This window comes from Pan troglodytes, chromosome 22, assembly GCF_028858775.2.
Source record: "Pan troglodytes isolate AG18354 chromosome 22, NHGRI_mPanTro3-v2.0_pri, whole genome shotgun sequence".
Lineage (NCBI taxonomy): Eukaryota > Metazoa > Chordata > Mammalia > Primates > Hominidae > Pan > Pan troglodytes.
The window spans coordinates 26,799,575-26,822,031 of NC_072420.2; the positions used below are offsets into that span (position 1 = coordinate 26,799,575).

At 40.1% G+C, this 22,457-nt stretch overlaps 1 protein-coding gene across 6 annotated transcripts in view; it reads right to left on the reverse strand.

Annotated features, from left to right (window-relative positions):
- Nucleotides 1-22,457, reverse strand: part of APP (amyloid beta precursor protein) — a 284,812-nt gene that overhangs the window by 132,396 nt on the left and 129,959 nt on the right. For all 6 annotated transcript variants that reach the window (XM_009451769.5, XM_009452766.5, XM_009453143.5 and 3 more), the window contains exon 6: nt 2,914-3,116. In XM_009451769.5, the coding sequence (XP_009450044.1) occupies nt 2,914-3,116 (203 nt within the window). The remainder of the gene's footprint in view (nt 1-2,913; nt 3,117-22,457) is intronic.

Consider the following 22,457-nt stretch of genomic DNA (forward strand, 5'->3'; position numbering starts at 1 on the left):
CATCTCTGTGTTCTGTCTTAATATCAAATAATGCTACCTGCAAAACTCAAGCAAAAAGAACTGGACTAATGCAGACGATAATGAGACCACTTTATCTCAAGCAAATTGTCTTGTTCTAGAATATGGGCCTAAGTTTATGTGGCATCCTCTCATTGTACTGCATAACTGATGTCACTCCTTGTTCACCTGTTACCTCAACAGTACTAGCATCAAAACAAAATCTCTTCATTGTCTCCTGGAAAAATCTGCAGCGCACAGTAGCTTCTGAATTAATATTTGTTAATTAATCACCTGCAGTTAATGCCCATCTTTGCCAGCCTGGCATTGAAGGTCTCTATATTTTGGTCCCAACCTAAAAGACATCTGCTCTAGCTTAAATTGGACCAATCCTGTCTCCTAAATATGCCTTTCCATGGCACCACATTTGTTTTGCTAGTCCTGATGACTCTACAGCAAAATCCATTGGTAGACACACCACCCACCCACACTTTTGGCTCTAGTTCAAATGTCATGCTCTCCATGGAACCTTCTCTGATCAATCCAGAAGTTCCCTCTTACTCTCGGAGGTAGGTTCTGTGTTCACATTTCTTATAACACAGATGGCTTTGTACTTCTTTGACTTCTATTTCCTAAGAGATTTTAACATCCACTAGGGTTAGCTGGTCTGTGTGTGCTCATCATCCATTCCACATGGCCTAGCAAAATGGCTTGTACCAAGCAGGTGCTCAAAATCTAATGTTCAGTAAATGGACACTAACTGTTATATAAACAGCCAGCTTGATGGAGATCACAAGGACTTCAGTCCCACTGCAGGCTGCTAGCTGCTGTAATTTGTATTCACACTTCATTTAGGTTTCGAGAAGAGAAGCCCTGAAAAGCTGTCCTTCCCTGCTACAGGCATCAGGCTAACAAGTTCATTTGACCAGATCTGCCACAGTTGGTCCTAACAGGTGTATGAAAAACACCCTGAGAAAGGATGTTTGAGTATTTGAAAAATGGTGGTTTAAACAAAATGCGCATTTACTAGCACATTTACTTATGTGCTAAAGTGAGTAAGAAACTGTCATTAAGTAGGGAATGATAAAGTTAATCCATCTTGCACTTTGTTCTTTTTTTTTCAAAGAACATGTAAAACTTTCAATAAATTTTAAGCTAACGCTGAGTGTTTAATTCAGAATAATCTCAATTTTAAAAGCTCAAGTTAAAGAAATGTAGAACCTCAAAAATACTGTGTTAAGTGAAAGAAGTCGGACACAAAAGACCATGTATTATATGATCCCGCTTATAATAACAGTCCAAAAAAGGGCAAATCTATAGAGACAGAAAGTAGATTAGTTGTTGCTTGGGGCTAGAGGTGAGTAGAGGGCTTAACTGGGAGTGAGTATGTGTGATCTTACTGGAGTGACGAAAATGTTCTAAGATTAGATTATGGTGATAGTTGCACAGCTTGGCAAGTTTCTTAAAGCCACTGAATTATATACTTAAAAGCAAATGAAACATATGTAAATTACACCTTAATAAGGTAAAAAATGCAACAAAGGGAAGAAAATACTATAGTGACAACTATGAATATAGTTGAGGGAGACAAAATAGCCCATGTTAAGCTCTAATAGAACAATAAATCTGAAATCATTAAACTTTAGCAAAAAGTGAGAGAAAGCCACTTTTTGTAAATGCTGTAACATTTGTGGTTGACCTTTATAAGTATTTGCAGTACATTAAAATTCAGTAAGTACATATTCATTCAATCTAGCTCTAGAAGCATCTTTTACTATCTGCCAAGCAGATGGCAGATACGAAATGCAGAACTCTTTAAGGAACAAATGCATACTCTTTAAGGAACTCAATCCAACAGTTTATTCGTTTCTGTAACATTTGGTCATTTAATATCAACTGAATGTTTGTTTTTATTTCATGGAGACAAGTACGACCTTTAGTTCTTTTAGTTCACAATATTTGCAACACAAACATTAATTCAATAGAGAAAGTCTAAGACATTAATACTATATTTACTTCTTGAAGAAAGCACTGCCATACTTCCCAATAAAACAATGTAAACTCAACATAAATCACCTCAGTTAAAATTCATAGCATAAAATAATGCGATACTCACCAACTCTTTTTTTTTTTTTTTTTTTTTATTGAGACAATCTTGCTGTGTCACCCAGGCTGGAGTGCAATGGTGTGATCTCAGCTCACTGCAACCTCTGCCTCCTGGGTTCAAGCGATTCTCCTGTCTCAGCTTCCCAAATAGCTGGGATTACAGGTGCGTGCCACCACGCCTGGCTCATTTTTGTATTTTTAGTAGAGATGGGTTTTCACCATGTTGGCCAGACTGGTCTCGAACTCCTGGCCTCAGGTGATCTGCCTGCCTTGGCCTCCCAAAGTGCTGGGATTACAGGTGTGAGGCACTGTGCCTGGCCCAAATCTCCTTCTTTAATGAAATCTAATCACAACTACTCACTCAACTAAGATTTATCAAAACTACAAGCCAGGCACTCTGTGCAATACTGAATAAAATCAAGTCCTTACCGTCAAGGAGCTCATCGTCTAGGTGGTAACAGACAATATTATATAACAAACACTCACTGCCAAAGGAATACCAAGGAGTCACCTAACTCAGTGTTTGTCAAATTAGATGACTACCTGGTTGGGCGGAGTCTCGTAGAATCAACTTGGGATTTGCCAAGCAGCATATATAAGGTACAAAACAAACTGTATAATAAAGATTTCACATTATTTGAAATTGTTTGCTTGTTAAACCAAAAAAATTTCACAAGCATTAAGAAGCCTTTTGGAAAAAAAAAACATGTTTTTGGGGAAGGCAATGGTGCTAGGGTGGATATTTCCAACTCTGGTATTACGCTTTCTTTTCCTTGGGGGTGGGGGGAATCCAAGCAAATGGTGGATTACCTCGAACCACCTCTTCCACAGACTCTGTGGTGGTGGTGGTGGTGGTGGCAATGCTGGTGGTTCTCTCTGTGGCTTCTTCGTAGGGTTCCTCAGCCTCTTCCTCTACCTCATCACCATCCTCATCGTCCTCGTCATCATCGGCTTCTTCTTCTTCCACCTCAGCCACTTCTTCCTCCTCTGCTACTTCTACTACTTTGTCTTCACTGTGAGGGCAAACACAAATAACAGAAAAAGTCAATTAAACACATTTCAGGGAAGGAAAAGAAAAGTCGTCCATATGGAATTTTGGCAATTTGAGAAGAAACACACCCAAAACTTCAAGTCAGCAGGTCTAAGTATAAATCCCAGCTCAGAGGGTCTGCAAAAATTTTTATCCTTGGGGACAGTTCTTAGTTTCTGCAGTTGCTAAAAGGGGATGCCATGAGTCTAACCACAGGACATTCTGGAAAAGGGAAAATTACGGAGACAATAAAAAGATCAGCGGTTGCCAGTGGTTCAGGGGGAGTGGGGAAGGGATGAATAGGTGGAGCAGAGAGGATTTTTAGAAACTACTCTGCACGATACTGTCATAAGTAATAATAGATACACAGCATTAAGCATTTGTCAAAACCAAGAGACTATACTACACAAAAAGTCGCCTCTCATGTTAAAACAGGAATACTGGTTAATAATAGTGTATCAATATTGGTTCAAATGTACCATACTAAGGCAAAATGTTAATCCAGGGGAAATTGTTGGGGAGTGGGGAAGTGAGAGGTAGAGGGAACTTTTTGTAGTTTCTGCTTGAATTCTTTGTAAACCTAAAACTGCTCTGAAAAATGTAGTCCATTATAAAAAGTGGGGTGGTGGATATCAAAACTGAGTTTGCTGTATTATGGGAATTACTTCTCATAGTGCACATACAAGAGCCGCAACGCATTGCACGGTAGCAGATACTCAGTATATGCTGGTGGAAATTGGTTTAAAAACTGCAATTGAGAGCTTAAACTGGACACACAGGTGGAAGATGAAACTGACTTAAGTAAATCTGTAATGCCCTGTGGTCAGGGATGCCTGCTGAAACTATTTAGTTGTGCACCCTATGGTTACTAACTGCTTATGTTTTGTAGAATACCAAATATTTCAGTGGTTCTCAAATTTCAGTGAGCATCAGAATCACCTGGAAGGCTTATTGAAACACAGATCACCTGCTAAATGTGGTGGCTCATGCCTGTAATCCCAGCACTGTGGAAGGCTGAGGTGGGAAAAAACCTAGAGGCCAGGAATTTGAGACCAGCCTGGGCCACACAGTGAGACCCTGTCTCCAAAAAATTAAAAAAAAAAAAAAAAAAGCCAGGCATGGTGGTGTGCACCTGTAGTTCCAGCTACTCAGAAGGCTGGGGCGGGAGGATTGCTTGAGCCCAGGAGCTCGAGGCTGCTGTGAGCTATGACTGCATCACTGCATTCCAGCCAGGGAGACAAAGACACTGTCTCCTTAAAAACAAACAAAAACCAACACAGATCACCAGGTGCCTGTGGCAGTTTCTAATGCAGCTCCAGAGTTTCTGAATCATGAGGCCTTGGTGGGGCCTGAGAATGTGCATTTCAAATTCCCAGGTAATACTGATGCTGGTGGTCAGGGGAAAATATTCTGAGATCCACTGCAATATGCTGAGAATAATGGCAAGAGATAACCAGTAACTCAGTGAAATTGGGAAGAGGATCAGAAATATTTATGGTATTAAACATTTACATGCTGATGCATCATAGTTTGTAAAAAATAAGCAAATTTGGATGGCAAAAGAAGGGCATGTCTAGAACAAAATTAAAAAGGCCTATTAGGAAATCCTTGTGGAAATCATGTACCTGTCAAGGCAGGCATGGTTGACAGCATTTGAAAGAAGATAAATGAAGATAAGAACACGAAATATCTAATAGTAAAAGCCTATCGTATACGACCTAGCAGGACTGGAGGAGTAGATGTCCTTGATCAGATCACAAAACCAATACAGGAGAAAGACCTAGATGTGGCAGGGGGTTTTTTCAACCTTTCTGGGGCAACTACCACAGGTCTATTTGAGAAGTACCATAGTAATAGAATTAAAAGCTGCTATGCTGACATTATAATGTACCCAGAAGAAAAAAAAAAGAGAGGGGGAGAAAGCAGAAGGGAATTATTACCACAGAGCTGATTCTGGCCAACAAGGAGAAGCTCATCATTGGGAAAAGTGATAGGAACCCGGGATTTGTAGCCACAGGAAGCCTTGGACTCGTAGTGAGAGCACAGCATTATGTAGGAAATCAGATTCCAAACACGTGAGACAAGCGAACACTATGATTCCATGATCTACGACAATAGAAAGGAAGACTCCTCCATAAACCTGAAAGGCTTTCAAAGTCTAACAGGACCGCCATAAGCAGTTTTGCTGAGAGTGAAAGGGAAAGATATGTAAAGAGATTAATCCATCAATGGCAGGAATTCTCTGATTACCTCAGGATTTAAAGCATGTGTTACACAAGTTGTATAAAGATGTGTATGATCCCCATGGAACACCTGACTCTGATTACATAGGATATAAGAATAGTATAAAGGGCGTTTATAAAAGTTTCAAAAAAATGTGTATGACCCCCAAGTGGAACGCCTTTCTAACTCTGATTAAATATGATGTAAGGATATTAAGTGAAGACATCCGAAGAAGTTTAGCATGTGGCTAAAGAATAAAACGAAACTGATTAAGCAGAATAATTTATTAATAGCAACTTACTCATATGTTAATAAATGAAGTGTTAATACAGAGAAAATCCTAATCAGTTATTGTAACATTTCCACAAGACTAGGACGAAATAGGTGAAAAGAGAAACAGAAAACACTGGCACTGAAAATCAGATGTTGGAAGCCTTTATCTCCTCGTAGAAATAAATGAGGTGAAGTAACTGACTTTTTTTTTTGACTGCCCAAATTATTGCACGAAAGTTTACTACGTGGGGCAACATTTCAAAAGAATCCTTAACAGTTGCTCAGCTGCCCTGAGCTTCTGCCTTTGCATTTTTCTGTAGGATCTCACTGTTGTATTACTAGTGAATCAAAGAAAGATGACCTGATGCATGTCATCAGTTAATTTATCATGTTTGAGATCTCTTACTTATTCAATCAAATCATGGGCACTAACTAGCGCTGTTTTCCAATTTAAGTGGAAAATTCAGGGAAAGTCAGGAAGAAAAATCAAACCAGTATTCTCTTTAAATCATGATGTATACACGTGATCTTGAACCATGACTGGAATGACGATGTCCAAGTGTACGATCCAGGGTTTGGACAGCACCGTGTTTCCAGGTGGGATGGTGAAAACATGACCCTGGGTATCCCCAGGTTCCTTCTCCAGGCTTCTTTGTTATTACTTGGATGTGGCCCTTAAAGCTCTGAATAGAAACCATGTTTGTAAAAACAGCTGTTTAGTGTGATCTGCATTCTGGTATGTGTCTAGCCGTGAAAAAGAGTGAATTATATGCCCATCATCCATCCCTGCATCTGCCTGAGCAATTTACTGGCATAATAACCAGGAACGGAGACACGTAATAAATAGTTCAACCGGCTAAGGAATTAAATTACTTGGCCTAAGAGAACTCAGGTCCAAGTTCTTATTACCATAGCTTTGATTTCTGGAATTAAATTTAGATGTCCATGAATTCAATTATTCATTTGGACACTATTTAAAACAAGAGCACACGGTTTTGTTTGAATAATGCTGCATCTTCCCAAAGAATGCCAAACACAACAACATTACAACTTTTAACTGCAGTTTTCATGAACAGCTAGAAACACTGAAAGGAAAAAAATGACTTTTCCACCACTTCTTCAAATGCTGGACAGACTGTTGTCCTGTGGACTTGTTTTGAAAAGCTCATCACAGTTTAAGAAGTTGCAAGGGAGGAACAGTTTATGGAAATATAAAGCTGAGCATCATAAAACAATTTCCTTACAAACAATCAAATAACAACTCACAATAAAATAAACGCTTGGGAACATAGTGGAATATTCATACCACATTCGCAGACTTTAATGGCTATCAATTTATAGTGGGTGGCTTTTACAGCTTTTAAACACCAATAACAAACATTTTTACAGAACGAGGGAACCATCTGAAAATGCTGACCATCCCCGGAGTATCTGCATTTAATAAGGTCAAAGGGACATTCCTACGAGGAAATAAATCACTGATGATAAAATTTTATGTGTCAGCATGCGAGATTTTACTTGGATGAAGGAGAAATGTTATCACAAAGGTGACTCTCCTTCTGTTTCTAAATAAAAGCTGACCTTGATATAATTCCACGTGCAGGTGCCGCCTGATAGTCCCTTTACAGAGTGAAAGATTTTGATTCACACACCAATTTTCATTTCTGTTTATTAAAATCATGCCAAAAAAGTCACCATTTGTATTTTCTAAGAAAGCCATATGACATTCTAGAAATGGCAAAATTATAGACAGTAACAGATCAGTGGCTTGGAAAGGTTAAAGGCAAGAGAGGGTCGAACAGGAGGAACACAGAGGATTTGGGGGGTAGTAGAAGTACTCAGTATGACACTACAATGGTGGGTACATGTCATTAGACAGTTTTCCAAACTCACAGAATAAACAATGCTGAGAGAATGCTAATGTAAACTATGGACTTTGGGTGGTAATAATGGTGTCAGTGTAGGTTCACTGATTGTAACAAATCGCTCTAAGGGGGACGCTGATAATGGGAGAGGCTGTGCAAGTGTATGAACAGGGAGTATATGGGAGAATCTCAGTACCTTCTGCCTAATTTTGCTGTGAACCTAAAACTGCTCTAAAACAATAAAGTCTATATTTATTCTTTCACAGTCTCTGTTAAGACGGATTTTTTTCTTCTTGCTACAGATAAACAGGGAGGAAATGACAGAGAGAAAGCTCTGATTCTCATGGTTATGTGAATATGGACTATCATGAGATCCAACCTACTTGCACTGATGAGGGAAGAGGGAAGACAACCAATGTCAGTTCCTGAAATGCAACCAACCAGGGGAAGGCTCAGCAGGAAGAGGTTCAGACTCTTCCTCTGTGGATATGAAAATGGGAAAAAAGAGTCTAGAGGCTCCCAGAGTCAGAAGAGAGAGAAAATACAGCAGTTTTTTTCAAGAAGATAAACAGACAGTTCTCCTTCTGTCTCAACTCTCCAAACTGCCAGAGTCTAAACTGGAAGGTACAATGGCTGGATAAGTCAGTTTGTCCGAAAGGAAAGCAGTTTTTGAAATTACTGCTATTAAATTAGGAAAATGTTTCCAGGGAGGGACGGCAAAATAAGTAAAAGCCAGTCCTTCTCCCACATAAACGCACTGTTAGAAGCGAAACACAAGAGGACACATCACCTAATTCTATTTGAATTAAATATGAAAACAAGCAAACTGCAGGCAAATAGAACTCAGGGGAAAGGCCAGTAACTGGCAGGGGCCAGGAGAGAGGATTCTAGGGGCCAGCAAGGCTCTGTGTTCTGGTCCGGATGCTGGCTATCAAGTTGTGTGGTCTTAAAACTTTGCATACTTGTATTACCTCTTATGTGTACTTCTCTCTAAATAAATCAGTAAAAAGGTTGAAAAGGGTTTCTTGTTACTTGCAGGTAAAGGCATTTCTTGGCAGAGGGTTCCTAAGCCCACCTGGGGCCCTAGGTTTAAGGCCTCCAGCTTTAGGAAGATAACCACATGACTGGACTACCAAAAATTCATGACTCAGGCCTGAGGAGGTGGCTCATGCCTGTAATCCCAGCACGTTGTGGGGCTGAGACAGGCAGATCACTTGGGGCCAGGAGTTCGAGACCAGCCTGGCCAATATAGTGAAATTCTGTCTTTACTAAAAATACAAAAAATTAGCTGGGCGTGGGGGTGCACGCCTGTAATCCCAGCTACTTGGGAGGCTGAGGCATGAGAATCACTTGAACTCAGGAGGCAGAAGCTGCATTGCACTCCAGCCTGGGTGACAGAGTGAGACTCTGTCTCAAAAAAAAAAAAAAAAAAAAAAAAGAATAAATAAATACAGTCATGACACAGCTGATTAAGAATGAGCTATAAATCACAATCTTGATCTGAAATTAGGCTATATCATCATTCTTACACATTTAATGAATACTTATTCTGAGTGAGACAATCCACACTAACTGCTGTATGAGTAACAGACATACTGCAGATTAAACGCTTCAGAGATTCAACAGAGAAGTGATTGTTGCGAGCTAGAGGCATCTGAGTTGGCCGGAAGTGATAGGTGGCTGTGGGGATGAGGCAGGAATATCCACATAATGCACAAGTGGAATAAGAAGTAAATAAAATATAATGAAATTTTACACAGGCACTGAGTTTTAACAGTGAGGAAGGGTAAACTGCAGAGACACGGGGATTCAGGTATTTTTTTTCTTTAGCCAATGGATAAATATTTGAGTTGAAAGGCATATGTACAGATTGATGATAAAGAGCAAAAAAGTGGCAATGCATTCACTCATTCATCCATTGAATGATTCCATTAAGTACCTCTCTAAGCCAACCCCTAGTAATTCAATCAACAATATTCACTGTGCTTTACCAAGTGCCAGTACTATTCCAGGTAGTGAAGATAAAGCACTCAATTTCTTGGAATCTATCTATTAGTTGGGGAGGTGTAATATGAGCAAGAAAAAAAAATTATGGAAAAGTACTATAGAGAAAGGAGATGGGGCTAATTGCTAATGAATGACTATGATAGATGTGTGCCAGAGATGGGTAGCATTTCAAACAGGGTGGTCAGGGAAGGGCCCCACGGAAGAGCCATGTGAACTGAAAATGCTGAAGTCGGGCACGGCAAAACCAAGAGAGTGCATGGATGGTTGAGGCAGAGATAACAGCAAGTGCAAAGGCCCAGGTGTGGGGAAGAGATTAGCACGTTCAGCAAAAACAACAACAAAGGGCCAGTGAGCTTAGGGAGTAGCAGATGAGGGAGGAAGTATAAGATCTGGTGGTGGAGACAGACAGGCATAGTGTTACCCAGTAAGGTTACATTTCTTACAGCAACTGGAACGACTCAGTGAGATTTAAGTTGCAATGATGTCTCTGGCTGCTAGGCACAGAATGGTCTCTAGGGAAAACACAAATGGAAGCTGGGAGGCTGGACACTGGGCCAGGAGCTAGGGATACACTGGAAAGCAAAGGTAGCTCACAAGGCAAGTAGCCAAAGGCCAGACACTGATCTCAGCACCTGTATAAATGCAAAATTACTGCCCTGATAACAATTACATACAGCCAGAAGACCCAAAAGAGTGAGTGCTAACCAGATTCCAGGTGTCCAGTGAGGCACGACTGAAATGTGACCCAAAGAAGGTCCGAAGTGAATGAAGTCCAGGGGCCAAAGATAGCTCTCCACTAGGCAGGGTGGGTAGAGCATGTGCAAAGGCCCAGTGACAGGAGGGAGGGAAACCTGAGCACCTGAAAGGGAATTGGCTGACAAGAATAGAAAGTGGGCTCCAAGAATGGCAAGTCAGCAGTGGCACAGAGCAGGTCTTGGCAAACTGCAACCCGCAACTTGTTCTTGTACATCCTGTGAGCTAAGGGTGGGCTTTGCATTTTTTAAAGGATTATAAAAAGAAAAGAAAGGGGGTAAAAATGACAGCAATATGTGACAGAGATTGTATGTGACCTGTAAGGCCTAAATACGGATTGTAAAAATGACTGTTTAAAGTCAAACCAACTTCTCTCAACATATGCTCCTGTAAACCCTGCCCCACTTACGTTAGTGAATTAGTGAATTTCTAAAAAAAAAATTACTGAAACAAGCGAAGAGATCCGAGAAGCACTAAAGCCCAGCTTTTGTGTAAACCAGCAGTTCCTGGGCAGAACCTTTAAAAGACAATCTCTCTTTACTCCGCTATCTCAGTACACACTTCGGGTAACATGAATATCCTAGCAATAGAGCAACAATCTAAACAATACCCCTGGGACATGATATAAGACAAATCCAAGGAGTGGATAGTTTATAGGAAAACTGGTACAGCTTCTCCAGCAAGTCAGTGTCAGGATATAAAAAGTGCTATTCTGAATCCTAAGAATTAAGGATGTAAGATGCTGGCCCTGGTGCCAAATAGGATGTGAAATGCATAACCTGTGAAGGACCTTTCTGGAACTCAGGGAGAATCTGAATATGGACATGGTATCCAATGGTACTAAAAAATTATGTTAATTTTGTGGGTGAGATGGTATCATCTGGACTCTGTAGAAAAATGTTCTTAGATTTTAGAGACATATACTGACATCTTAAATATGCTTCCTATCTGAACTTTTCTTTAAAATATCTCGGCATCATAAAAAGTATGTTTAAAGGGGGAAAATGATATTCTGGCAAGACTTAAATTTGGAATATAATTATAGTAAAAGGCTAAATTGCTTTTTTAAAGGCTATCTTGGAGGCAAGAAAAGTCATATATTATCAAAAGCAGATTATTGTTCTGACAGCTTTATGAACCAACTAGAATTAAGGAGAAGCACCTAAGGTCATAAAAAGTTTCGGAGTCATTTTAAATTCTTGATATGTGAGAAAGTTTGGTTAATCAGATGCTAGCCCAGAAAACTGTGAACGAGCAAATTCCTCATGTCCAAAGGTTTAGCTGCTACTAAGGATGGGTGATCCATATATATTTTAGGTGGAGAGTTGGAAGTATATGACCTTTGGCTGTCTAACAGATATTTGAGTTCCAGGGTCTGCTCTGGAGTCTAGGGATGCTGCAGAGAATAAAGCAGACAAAATTCCCTGCCTTCCTGGCATTTACATTCTACAGGGAAGGAAAGATATAAGAAAACTAAAACAACGTTACACTAGCACATTACAAGGTGACAAGTGTTACGGAGAAAATGAAAGCAGCAAAGCTAGGGGTGGGCTGGGGCTGGTAGCTAGCCGGGCTGTTGCAGTTTCTACAGAAGATGGTAAGAGAAGATGCCCTGAAAAGGTGTCAATGCAGCAAGAACTATGTGCCTGGCATCTCCTTCCACTGTGTCCATACACATGAGAACTACTATACAGCTATAGGTGGTCTGTGTCCAAAATGGCTACAAAGCGACCTAGGAAAGTCACAAAGCAAGAGAAAAGCCTGGTCCTTTTCTTTTGGGGGCACTTTGTGAAGACCTATTCCTTAGAAAGAAGAGAGAAGCTACATGCTTCTGGGCTTCTCCCCCTCTTTTTTGTGAAAAAATAAGTGGTTCTGTTAAGGAAGTGTATCAGTCTGTTTTCATGCTGCTGATAAAGACATACCCAAGATTGGGGAGAAAAAGAGGTTTAATCGGACTTACAGTTCCACATGGCTGGGGAGGCCTCAGAATCATGGTGGGAGGAGAAAGGCATTTCTTACACGGTGGCGGCAAGAGAAAAATGAGGAAGAAGCAAAAGCAGAAACCCCTGATAAACCCATGAGATCTTGTGAGACTTATTCATTATCACAAGAATAGTACAGAGAAGATCAGCCCCCATGAATCAATTACCTCCCCCTGGGTCCCTCCCACAACATGTGGGAATTCTGGGAGACACAATTGAAGTTGATATTTGAATGGAGACACAGCCAGTCCATATCAGGAAGCAAAAACAACAAACTCTGCTCCTCCTTCCAGCACGCTCCCCAAAATGCAGCAATACCTTGTCCTGCCCCAGATTCATAAGTGGAGCCCCATTCCTAGGAGAAAACAGATACATCTGCACCGCTGATCCTCAGTGGCAGAATATGCCAGGTATCTGTCCAGGAGAAGAAGCCATGTGGCTCAGGCTACAGGGTTTACAGCCCAAGGCCTCCCTTGCCTCTGTGCTCTGAGGGCTTGAAGTAAGTAGAAAAGTACTTTAGATTGTATCATAAAGGTAAAGATGATGTAGCTTCTTGGGTTAGCCACAACATTTAGGAAAAGCATGTTCTGGAGAGGTAAGACTTTTAGTTGATTTTCCATTAGTGAGCTAACATTTTTCCTCTTCCAACAAGCCCACTTTCTTGCGTTGGTAAGTATTAAGTATCTTTTTTTAAAGTATCTGTGGTTGGTTGGCATCTGAGAAATCTGTAGGGTCAAATATCAAATAGACACTCCTAGCACAATGCCACAAATGCACAAGGGATGAGGCTATGAAATTTGTGAATTCTTTTCCTTTCCCAAGGAACGACTACACTTACATATACTCCAGTTAATTGTATGTTCTAGTTATGTAGATCCTAGAGAGAAGGTCTAGTGTGGTGATTAATGGTGACTTTCCAGAGCTCAGCCACGTGGGTTTCATTCTCAGTGCTGCCACCTGCCAGCTCCAATGTGACTATGAACACGTCACTTAGCCTGCTGTGACTTGGTTTCCTCATCTTTAACATGGGATGGAAATATTAACCACCTCAGGGGATGGTGTGAACAGCCAATGATGTAAATAACACACTTGGAACAGCACATGATAAGAGTTAAATACTGTGCCTATTTACTGTTTTTAACTACAGCTTAAATGTATACTTATGACATTTTTTTTCTTTTTATTGCTATTAGGTTTTGAAAATGGTATAAAAATATCATTTGTTTTTCACAGGTAATGTTTTTCTTGGGGCTTATTATTTTAGAAAAAAAATATATATATATATATTAAGAGCTATCCTTTATTGGGCGCTATGCCTAGTAAGTTCCCAACTGCTGACTATAGGCTCAGAGCCCTGCAGAGATGGGATGTAAACAAGCATAAAACAGTGTTTTCAGTGAAGTGCATATTAACAATAATGGGCTGAACAAAGAACGTTCATTGGTGGAGTTTGGGAGGGACAGACTGAAGAATAATCTGTTGAAGAGGTAACAGGTAAACTGGGACATGATGAATGAATAGAAATCTACAAAGAAGGTAGCAAACAGGACACTGTAGAAACAGGGAATGGCACCCGTAACAGATGAAGAGTGATATGGTTTGGCTGTGTCCTCACTCAAATCTGATCTTGAATTGTAATCCTCATAATCCCCATGTGTCTAGAGAGAGACCTGGTGGGACGGAATTGGATCATGGGAGTGGTTTCCCTATGTTGTTCTCGTGACAGTGACGGAGTTCTCAGAAGATCTGATGGTTTTATAAGCGGCTCTTCCCACTCTGCTCCTTGCTCTTCTCTTTCCTGCCGCCTTGTGAAGAAGGATGTGTTTGCTTCCCCTTCTGCCATGACTGTTAAGTTTCCTGAGGCCTCCTCAGCCATGCAGAACTGTGAGTCAATTAAACCTCTTTCCTTTATAAACTACCCAGTCTTGGTTATTTCTTTATAGCAGTGTGAAAATGGACTCATACAAAGAGTGCTACAGGAATTGCCAATTCTCGGTATGGTGGAGGAGGGGGTGGACTGCAGGAAGGGAGCTGACTAGCTGTAGCTCTGCTCTTTTATGAAGGGCTTTGTTTCACAGGCTGAGGAGTCTGGACCATCATCTACTGGCGATGCAGAGCCTAGTAGAAAAGCCTGAAGCAGAAGAGTGGCAAGGTTAGTTGTATTGCAACAAACATGAGCTAGCAGAAGCATGGAGGACAGATAGGTGGAGGAGTGACAGTTGGGATGTGAAGGCGGTGCTCGTGAAGCCTACTGAGAACTTGGATAAAATAACAGCACAGAACTGGTGACTGGGGATGAAGGGAGTGAGTAAGAGGAGGAATCTGATGCTTTGAGTTGGAGAATAGTTACTAATGGTAACAGAGGATACAGGAGGAATTAAGAAATGGAGCTAATGGGTTCAGCTTTGATCATGGTAGATTTGAGATTCTGTAAGACCCCGCTGGAGAGGCATACAGCAGACAGCTGAAAACAAAGAACAAAAAAACCTGAGCCACTAATACACAGGCACTGCTTTTCTATTTCCATTAAATAAATAGCGCTGCACTTTGTTGTTTTTTAAACTAAAGAGCTGCCATTCCTGAAAGACCACAGATAATAGACCAGATGCCCACTCACTTTCTGCATGGATAATATGTCCCACTGTGATACCATTATTTAAGTAGAAACAAAATCTAGCCTTATGAAGTCTAATTATACCATTCCTCCTCCTTCCTTCCCCTCTCTCTCCCTGCAAGCATAATTCAAGACTGCTTTCCCATTCAGAGATCTATGTGAGAATTTTAAAACATTGTTGCTGATTAGTCTCTCTAATCAATAAAAGAAATCTATTATCGGCCAGGCGCGGTGGCTCAGGCCTGTAATCCCAGCACTCTGGGAGGCCGAGGCGGGCGGATCACGAGGTTAGGAGATGGAGACCATCCTGGCTAACACAGTGAAACACCATCTCTACTAAAATACAAAAAATAGCTAGGCGTGGTGGCGGGCGCCTATAGTCCCAGTTACTTGGGAGGCTGAGGCAGGAGAATGGTGTGAACCTGGGAGGCAGAGCCTGCAGTGAGCCGAGATCATGCCACTGCGCTCCAGCCTGGGCGACAGAGCAAGACTTCTTCTCAAAAAAAAAAAAAAAAAAAAAAAAAAGAAATCTATTATCGATTAGATTTGATAAATCTATTATTGACTAGAGAGACCAATCAGGAGCAATGTTTAAAATTGTGTATGAAAAGCCATTCACTCATCAAATGCTACTGGCTGCCAAGTGTCTGGCATTCTGCTGGATCCGAGGCTCCAAAAGGGAAAAAGATAAGCTCCCTGTACTCAGAGAGATTACATTCTATGGGAGGAGAGAATGACAACGAACCAATAAAATACTAAAATGTGATTCATTTCAGAATGGAAGTAAATAGGCTGCTAAGATTGAGAATAATGAAGAAGGGGTGCTTTCTTCAGAAAAGAATGATCAGGGCCAGGCATGGTGGCTCATGCCTGTAATCCCAGCACTCTGGGAGACGGAGGTGGGAGGACTGCTTGAGTTCAGGAGTTTGAGACAAGCCTGGGCGACGAAGTGAGACCTCGTCTCCACTAAAAATTAAAAAAAATTAGCCAGGTGCAGCCTGTAGTCCCAGCTACTCAGGAGGATCTCTAGAGCCAGGGAGGTCGAGGCTACAGTGAGCCATGATCATGCCACTGCACTCCAGCCTAGGTGACAGAGCAGGACCTTGTCTCCAAAAAACAGCATGATCAAGGGAATTCATTCTGGAAAGATGGCAACAAAACTGAGGCTGAAGGTGGGACCTTGGAACATCCATTATAGACAATGAGATCTGTCAGCCCGGGGGTTAGCAAGCTGGGGATATTGACTTGTGTGACACTGAGCAGGGGAGAGTCGGGGGAAAGAGAGGCATGGGGTGATACTGTGGAGGTAGGGAGGAGCTGGGTCAAATACACTAATACCTGTAAGGAAAGTAGGAGGTCAAACCTGACACCAACTACGTGTTTGTTAGTTGTTACCTGTTATCAATTATCCTCAGCGTATCCAAATAAGGCTTCATTGTTTTCTCTCTGTACACTTGGTTTTTAAGCGTATTGGTAAGCCACGAACGCAACTTAAATTTGGGGGTTCCAGGATCTGCTTTATGTAAATAAACACTCTACATCCTGGCTGCTGTACAGAGAATGGCTTGGTGTGGGAGAAGAAAGCAGCGCATGTGTCAGGGAGAGAGAATGAGAGCAGAGATTAGCAGGATACAGAAATAACTCCAGCAAGAAACAATGGGAGTTTAGACTAGTGCTGGAAAAGATGGAGAGAAGTAAATAAATCCAGAATTCATAGGATGTGCAGAAGAGACAATGATGAGTTCTAGGTTCTCAGCAATAATCCCTAGGAGAGGGCGTAGGACCATTACTGAGACAGAATAGCTTTGAGAGAACCACATTGAGGACTGGGTAGCAGGGGAATTAAGAACTCTCATTTGGACATGTTAGGAATCATATGCCTATGAAACAACTAGGTAGAGTCTGGCCTAGAGAAATAAACCTTGGCCTAGTCTACTTACAAATGGTATTTAAAGTCAAGGGCATGGATTACAGCAATCAGGAAGAGCGAGCCAGAAAGAAAAATATTATAATAATTGTAAAGAGATAGCCAGTGTCAGGAATTTAATGGATGAAATGTCAAAACAAAATCAGCCAAGACAGGATAATTAAAACAACAAAGGCTAGGGTGGGGGTGGGGGGTAGAACTGGGGGGTGGGAACTCCTAAAGCCTGCATAAACAATGTGTAGGAAAGACAGGCTGGAAATGACAGTGACACACAGGTTACATTAGACAAAGGGCTTCTGAGAAATGGCAAAGGTAACCAATTCTAAGAACTTACTAATCTTAAGGTGATTTATAGATAAAAGTCCCATCCTATAAATGTCTGGATTCTTGAGCCCAGAGATATTCTGGGTCTGTCTGTACTGGTATTCTGCTGGGCAGGTAAAGGGGTTATGAAGAGAAGTACTATCTTACTTGCCTGTCAACTAATACTGATGACAGAGCAAAAGCGTCACGCACTTTACAGTCGTGGTCATAGCCAAAGATTGCAGATGTCCTAGACACAGTATTTGAGACAGAGAGATGGAACATACACAGCCAAGTTACTAATATACATGTTGGGTAAGAAGATTCCCAAATGGAAGGAAGGTAAAAAAGCTCTGTTCTAGTACAACCATTTGAGGATAGTATGGAGATTCCTCGAAAAACTAAAAATAGAGCTACCATACGATTCAGCAATCCCACTACTGGGCATTTATCTAAAGGAAGACAGATCAGTATATTAAAAGAGGTATCTGCACTCCCATATTTACTGCAGCACTATTCACAATAGCCAAGATATGGAATAACCTAGATGTCCAAAGAGACAAATGGATGAAGAAAATGTGATGTGATGTGTGTGTGTGTGTGTGTGTGTGTCCGTGCGTGCATGCACGTATAATGAAATACTATTAAGCCATACAAAAGAATAAAATCCTGTCATTTGAAGCAACATGGATGGAACTGGAGGACATATGTTAAGTGAAATAAGCCCAAAACAGAAAGTTAAACACCACATGCTCTCATATGCAGAAGCTAGAAAATGTTGATTTCATAGACGTAAAAAGTAGAACAGAGGATGATGGAGGCTGGGAAGGGTAGATGGAAACTGAGGATAGAGAAAGATTTGTTAAAGGATACCAAATTACAGCTAGATAAGAGGAGTAAGTTCTAGTGCTCTACAGCACTGTAGGATGACTACAGTTAACAGTAATATATGACATAATCTCAAACAGCTAGAAGCAGGATATTGAATTTTCCCAACACAAAGAAATGATACATGCCTGAGATGAATATGCTGATCAGTCTGATCTGATCACTGTGTACCCTGTAAATGTGTACAATTATTACATGTCAATTTTTAAAAATAAAAATTTTTAAAAAGGTACCTTTTAATGAACGGTCTATACTTAAAATGTTGCTAGGCATGTTTCAACACCAATGAGTTATATCTGAGGTTGGACCATAACTAGACGAGGCACTTAGAGATGCTGTAACTGTGGTCTCAGCATCCTGTTCCACTGCACTTAGTTCCACCATCATTGTATTACAGTAAATGCAATATTGCTATCCTGTGACTACCTTGTAAACATATTTTCATAAAACCAAAGTGCTTCATTACCACTTCTGATATGTGTATGAGTCCTTGGCTCCAATTTTCCAATAATAGTAGCTATACAATTATGTTGAAAACCATTTGAGGCTAACCATTAATATTCAAATGACGTACAATGGGAAACGAATGAATAGTATATTCTAGGAGATAAAAGATCAAACCTTTGATATATCTTCTCTTACTTATTAGTAGTTAGAGTTTAAGATACAATATTTCTTCTAAAACCATTTCAAAAATATAATTTAAATATAAAATTGAAGGTCCTAAAAAAGTATAGAAGTTTTAAAGTAGAATGACTTTGCTATTTGAATACCTATTTAAATTTCTATTTAAAATGTCCCAAACAGCCCAAATCAATTCTACCTTCATTTTTATAGCAGTTTTCTAATCATGAGACATCATACTTTCTAGTCCTTTTTGCTTCCCTAAAATAAAAAACTCCTACATATTTAAATTCATAAAATAAGAATTATCATTACTTGATTACTACCAAAACTAATTTTAATAATGTTCTCAACCTTATCTAGGATAGAAGTGCTTAAGAAGCCATTACGTATTATTATTGATTATGATTACAAGACCTACAATAATTTTAAAATAACTAATTAAAAAGGGAACATGTTATAATAGCCATGATTATCAAACCAGAGGTGGGAGACTAGTCATTGAGCCCCAAAGAGAGTCTTTGTATTCGACAGTGTGAGATGATGGGTAGAGAAGTGATTTGACTAAGAAAAAAATCACCCCAGCTGGCGCGGTGTCTCACGCCTGTAATCCCAGCACTTTGGGAGCCCGAGGCAGGCGGATCACCTCAGGTCAGGAGTTCGAGACCAGTCTGGCCAACGTGGTGATACCCTGTCTCTACTAAAAATGTAAAAACTAGCTGGGCGTGGTGGCAGGCACCTGTAATCCCAGCTACTTGGGAGGCTGAGGTAGGAGAATTGCTTGAACCCAGGAGACGGAGGTTGCAGTGAGCCGAGATTGTGCCACTGCACTCCAGTCTGGGCGACAGAGTCTTAAACAAACAAACAAACAAACAAAAAAACATCCCATGCTGCTGGCCTGCTCCCCCAACAATTCCAATCTACGCATTTTAAACAAGTCCACTGTAAACTTTACCGGCTTGATATGCATTTACATCGATTAGTCGTTTTGGAAGCAAATACCATGATACAGATTATTGCAATTTTCCCCATGTTTGAGGTAAAGAAATAGGCTCAAAAAGATTATATATGAGGGTAAAGCACATTTTAAACCTTTGAAGATATTTTTGAAGCAAAGATTATCTTATTTACTTACAAGTCTTTTCTTTCCTTGACTACTTGGATGCATCTATTACATCTGGTTTCTGTTTCCACCCAATGTCTTTTTAGGCAGGTTAGTTCTATCATCATGAAATCACTGTAAGTGCAATACTGCCCTTTCCTTCATGATGTCATTCATCTCTTTTCCAGTTTGTTATCTAACACGTATTAACATTTTAGTATCCAACTACATTAATCTCATGACTACTAGCATTGAAAGAACTGATAAAAAGATAAAAGCAAACCCTTACTGCCTGGTTTGACAATAAGTAACAGCTCTTCACAAAGGCTGGCAACTAGGTCGCTAAGCAAAAAATCTTGGAAGACCAAATTCGACCAACAGCCAACAGTGGTCTCAAATGTAAAAGAAAACTTAGGTTATATGCTACGCTTACAACAGCAAATTATGTATACTGCTTGAATTACTATTGATCTAAATAAAATGGTGCTATGCTATAAAGATTATTTTCAAATAATTTCTAATACCAAACTATACTTTTGAATACCCTTGGCAAATCTTTTCCAGAATTACACATTCCTAAAACAATGAGCCAATCCACAGGCACGTGTGGCCTACTATATGCTCAACATTCACTTCTCTTTAAAACAATTTACATGACAAAACAAAGTACAACAGTGAACATTCATCAGTTGCACCTTCAAATGTCTGACAACACAATCAGATGATCTGTGTGTCCTTTACTTATTAAATTGATAACAAATAGAAAATAAAATGTAGATCTGAAGGAATCACTTAATTTTTTTAATTTGCTTAATTGCAAAAAATTTATTTATATAAATATATAAAACGAATTGCTATATTAAAATAATACAAATTAAAATACTATAAATAATAACTTGACTGCTTTACAAAATCAATTTGAGCTACTGTATTTACAGATTGAGTAATCCTTATCCAAACTGCCTGGGACCAGAAGTGTTTCAGATTTCAGACTTTTTTCAAATTTTGGGATATTTCCATACATATAAGATATGTTGGAGATGGGACCCAAGTATAAACATAAAATTCATTTATGTTTCAAAAATACCTTATACACACAGCCTGAAGGCAATTTTATACAACATTTTAAATAATTTTTGTTTCAGAAAGGAAGTTTGTATACATTGAACACATAAAGTCACATAATTTTCTACGTTTGCTGTCATGTCAGTGCTCAAAACATTTTGGATTTTAGGGCATTTCAGATTTTGGATTAGGGATGCTCAACCTGTATTTTATGGTAATAAATCGCATTTCTTTAAAAATATTGTACATTCTTGGCTGGGCGTGGTAGCTTATGCCTGTAATCCCAGCACTTTGGGAGGCCGAGGCCAGTGGATCACTTGAGGTCAGGAATTCGAGGCCAGCCTGACCAACATGGTGAAACCTCGTCTCTACTAAAAATACAAAAATTAGCCAGGCATGGTGGTTGGCACCTGTAATCCCAGCGACTCGGGAGGCTAAGGCAGGAGAATCGCTTGAACCTGGGAGGCAGAGGTTGCAGTGAGCCCAAATCACACCACTGAACTCCAGCCTGGGCAACAGAGTGAGACTCCGTCTCCATTAAAAAAAAAAAAAAAATAGCTGAGTGTGGAGGCAGGCACCTGTAATCCTCGGGAGACTGAGGCAGGAGTACCACTTGAACTTGGGAGGGGAGGTTGCAGTGAGCTGAGACTGCACCATTGCACTCCAGCCTGGGTGACAGAGCGAGACTCTATCTCAAAATAAACAAACAAACAAACAGTACATTCTAGAGTTTAAGCTAATGAAGACTGTTCTCCCAGTATCTCACTCCATACAAAAATATATATTAAAAATTCAGGTGATCATGGCTTTGGCTAAGTGGCATTAGTCTACCACCTACAATTTTACATTGAAACACTGGGGATACTGCAAATGTTACCTAGTAAACTAAAAGTGTTACTTTGTAAACAGGGAGGGCAAAAAAGGAAGCTAGTTAGCTCCCACTTGGGACAGATTTTGTTCACTCTCTACCCCTACTCAAAGGAAATAGTTTGAACATCTCTAAATTATTTTCTTAATAATTGCATTCCTTCCAAAACAAACATGGACTTATAATTTTGCTGAGTTCCTTGTGGTAAGCTATTGGTACTAGTTTAAGCCACATGGCTCCCAAGTAAAGCCAAGTTTTTGGCTTGATATGCTAATATGTAGATTTTGAGGCCACAGTAAAATTAATTAACTAATTAAAGGGTTACTTTTCCATGTCACAATGGAGAGTCCTATCTAAATTAGGGGTTTTACACTGAAGATACAAATATCCAGATGTTTTCAACAAGAAATTAATGTTTCGGTGTACTATTGCCAGAAACCAGTTAAAATCATAAGAATCTGTATTTTCTTCCTCTTTTCCTACTATTTTTAAGCCAGGGAATTTGTACAGTTTAATTAAAAGATACCGGAGGGAAGAAAAGAGTCCATGCATCAGTAGCTTAGGATCCTTAGCACTGAATAATCCAACCCTCCAAATAACTCTTACAAATGAATCCTACAGTATTTCTCATTCAGCAATATCCTGTTACTGGGGCAACCTGTGCCATTAGGTCTCAGTAAGCAGCACAGTCTCATTGCCAGATGTAGCTCAGACAGCAGCAACTCAAGCCCTGCACTACAGAGGCATCTCCTCTTCCAGCCATCACCTGCTTGGAAACAAAAACAAACCCCACTGGTTTGGCCACACATCTGTAATCTGCTTAAGGCTAT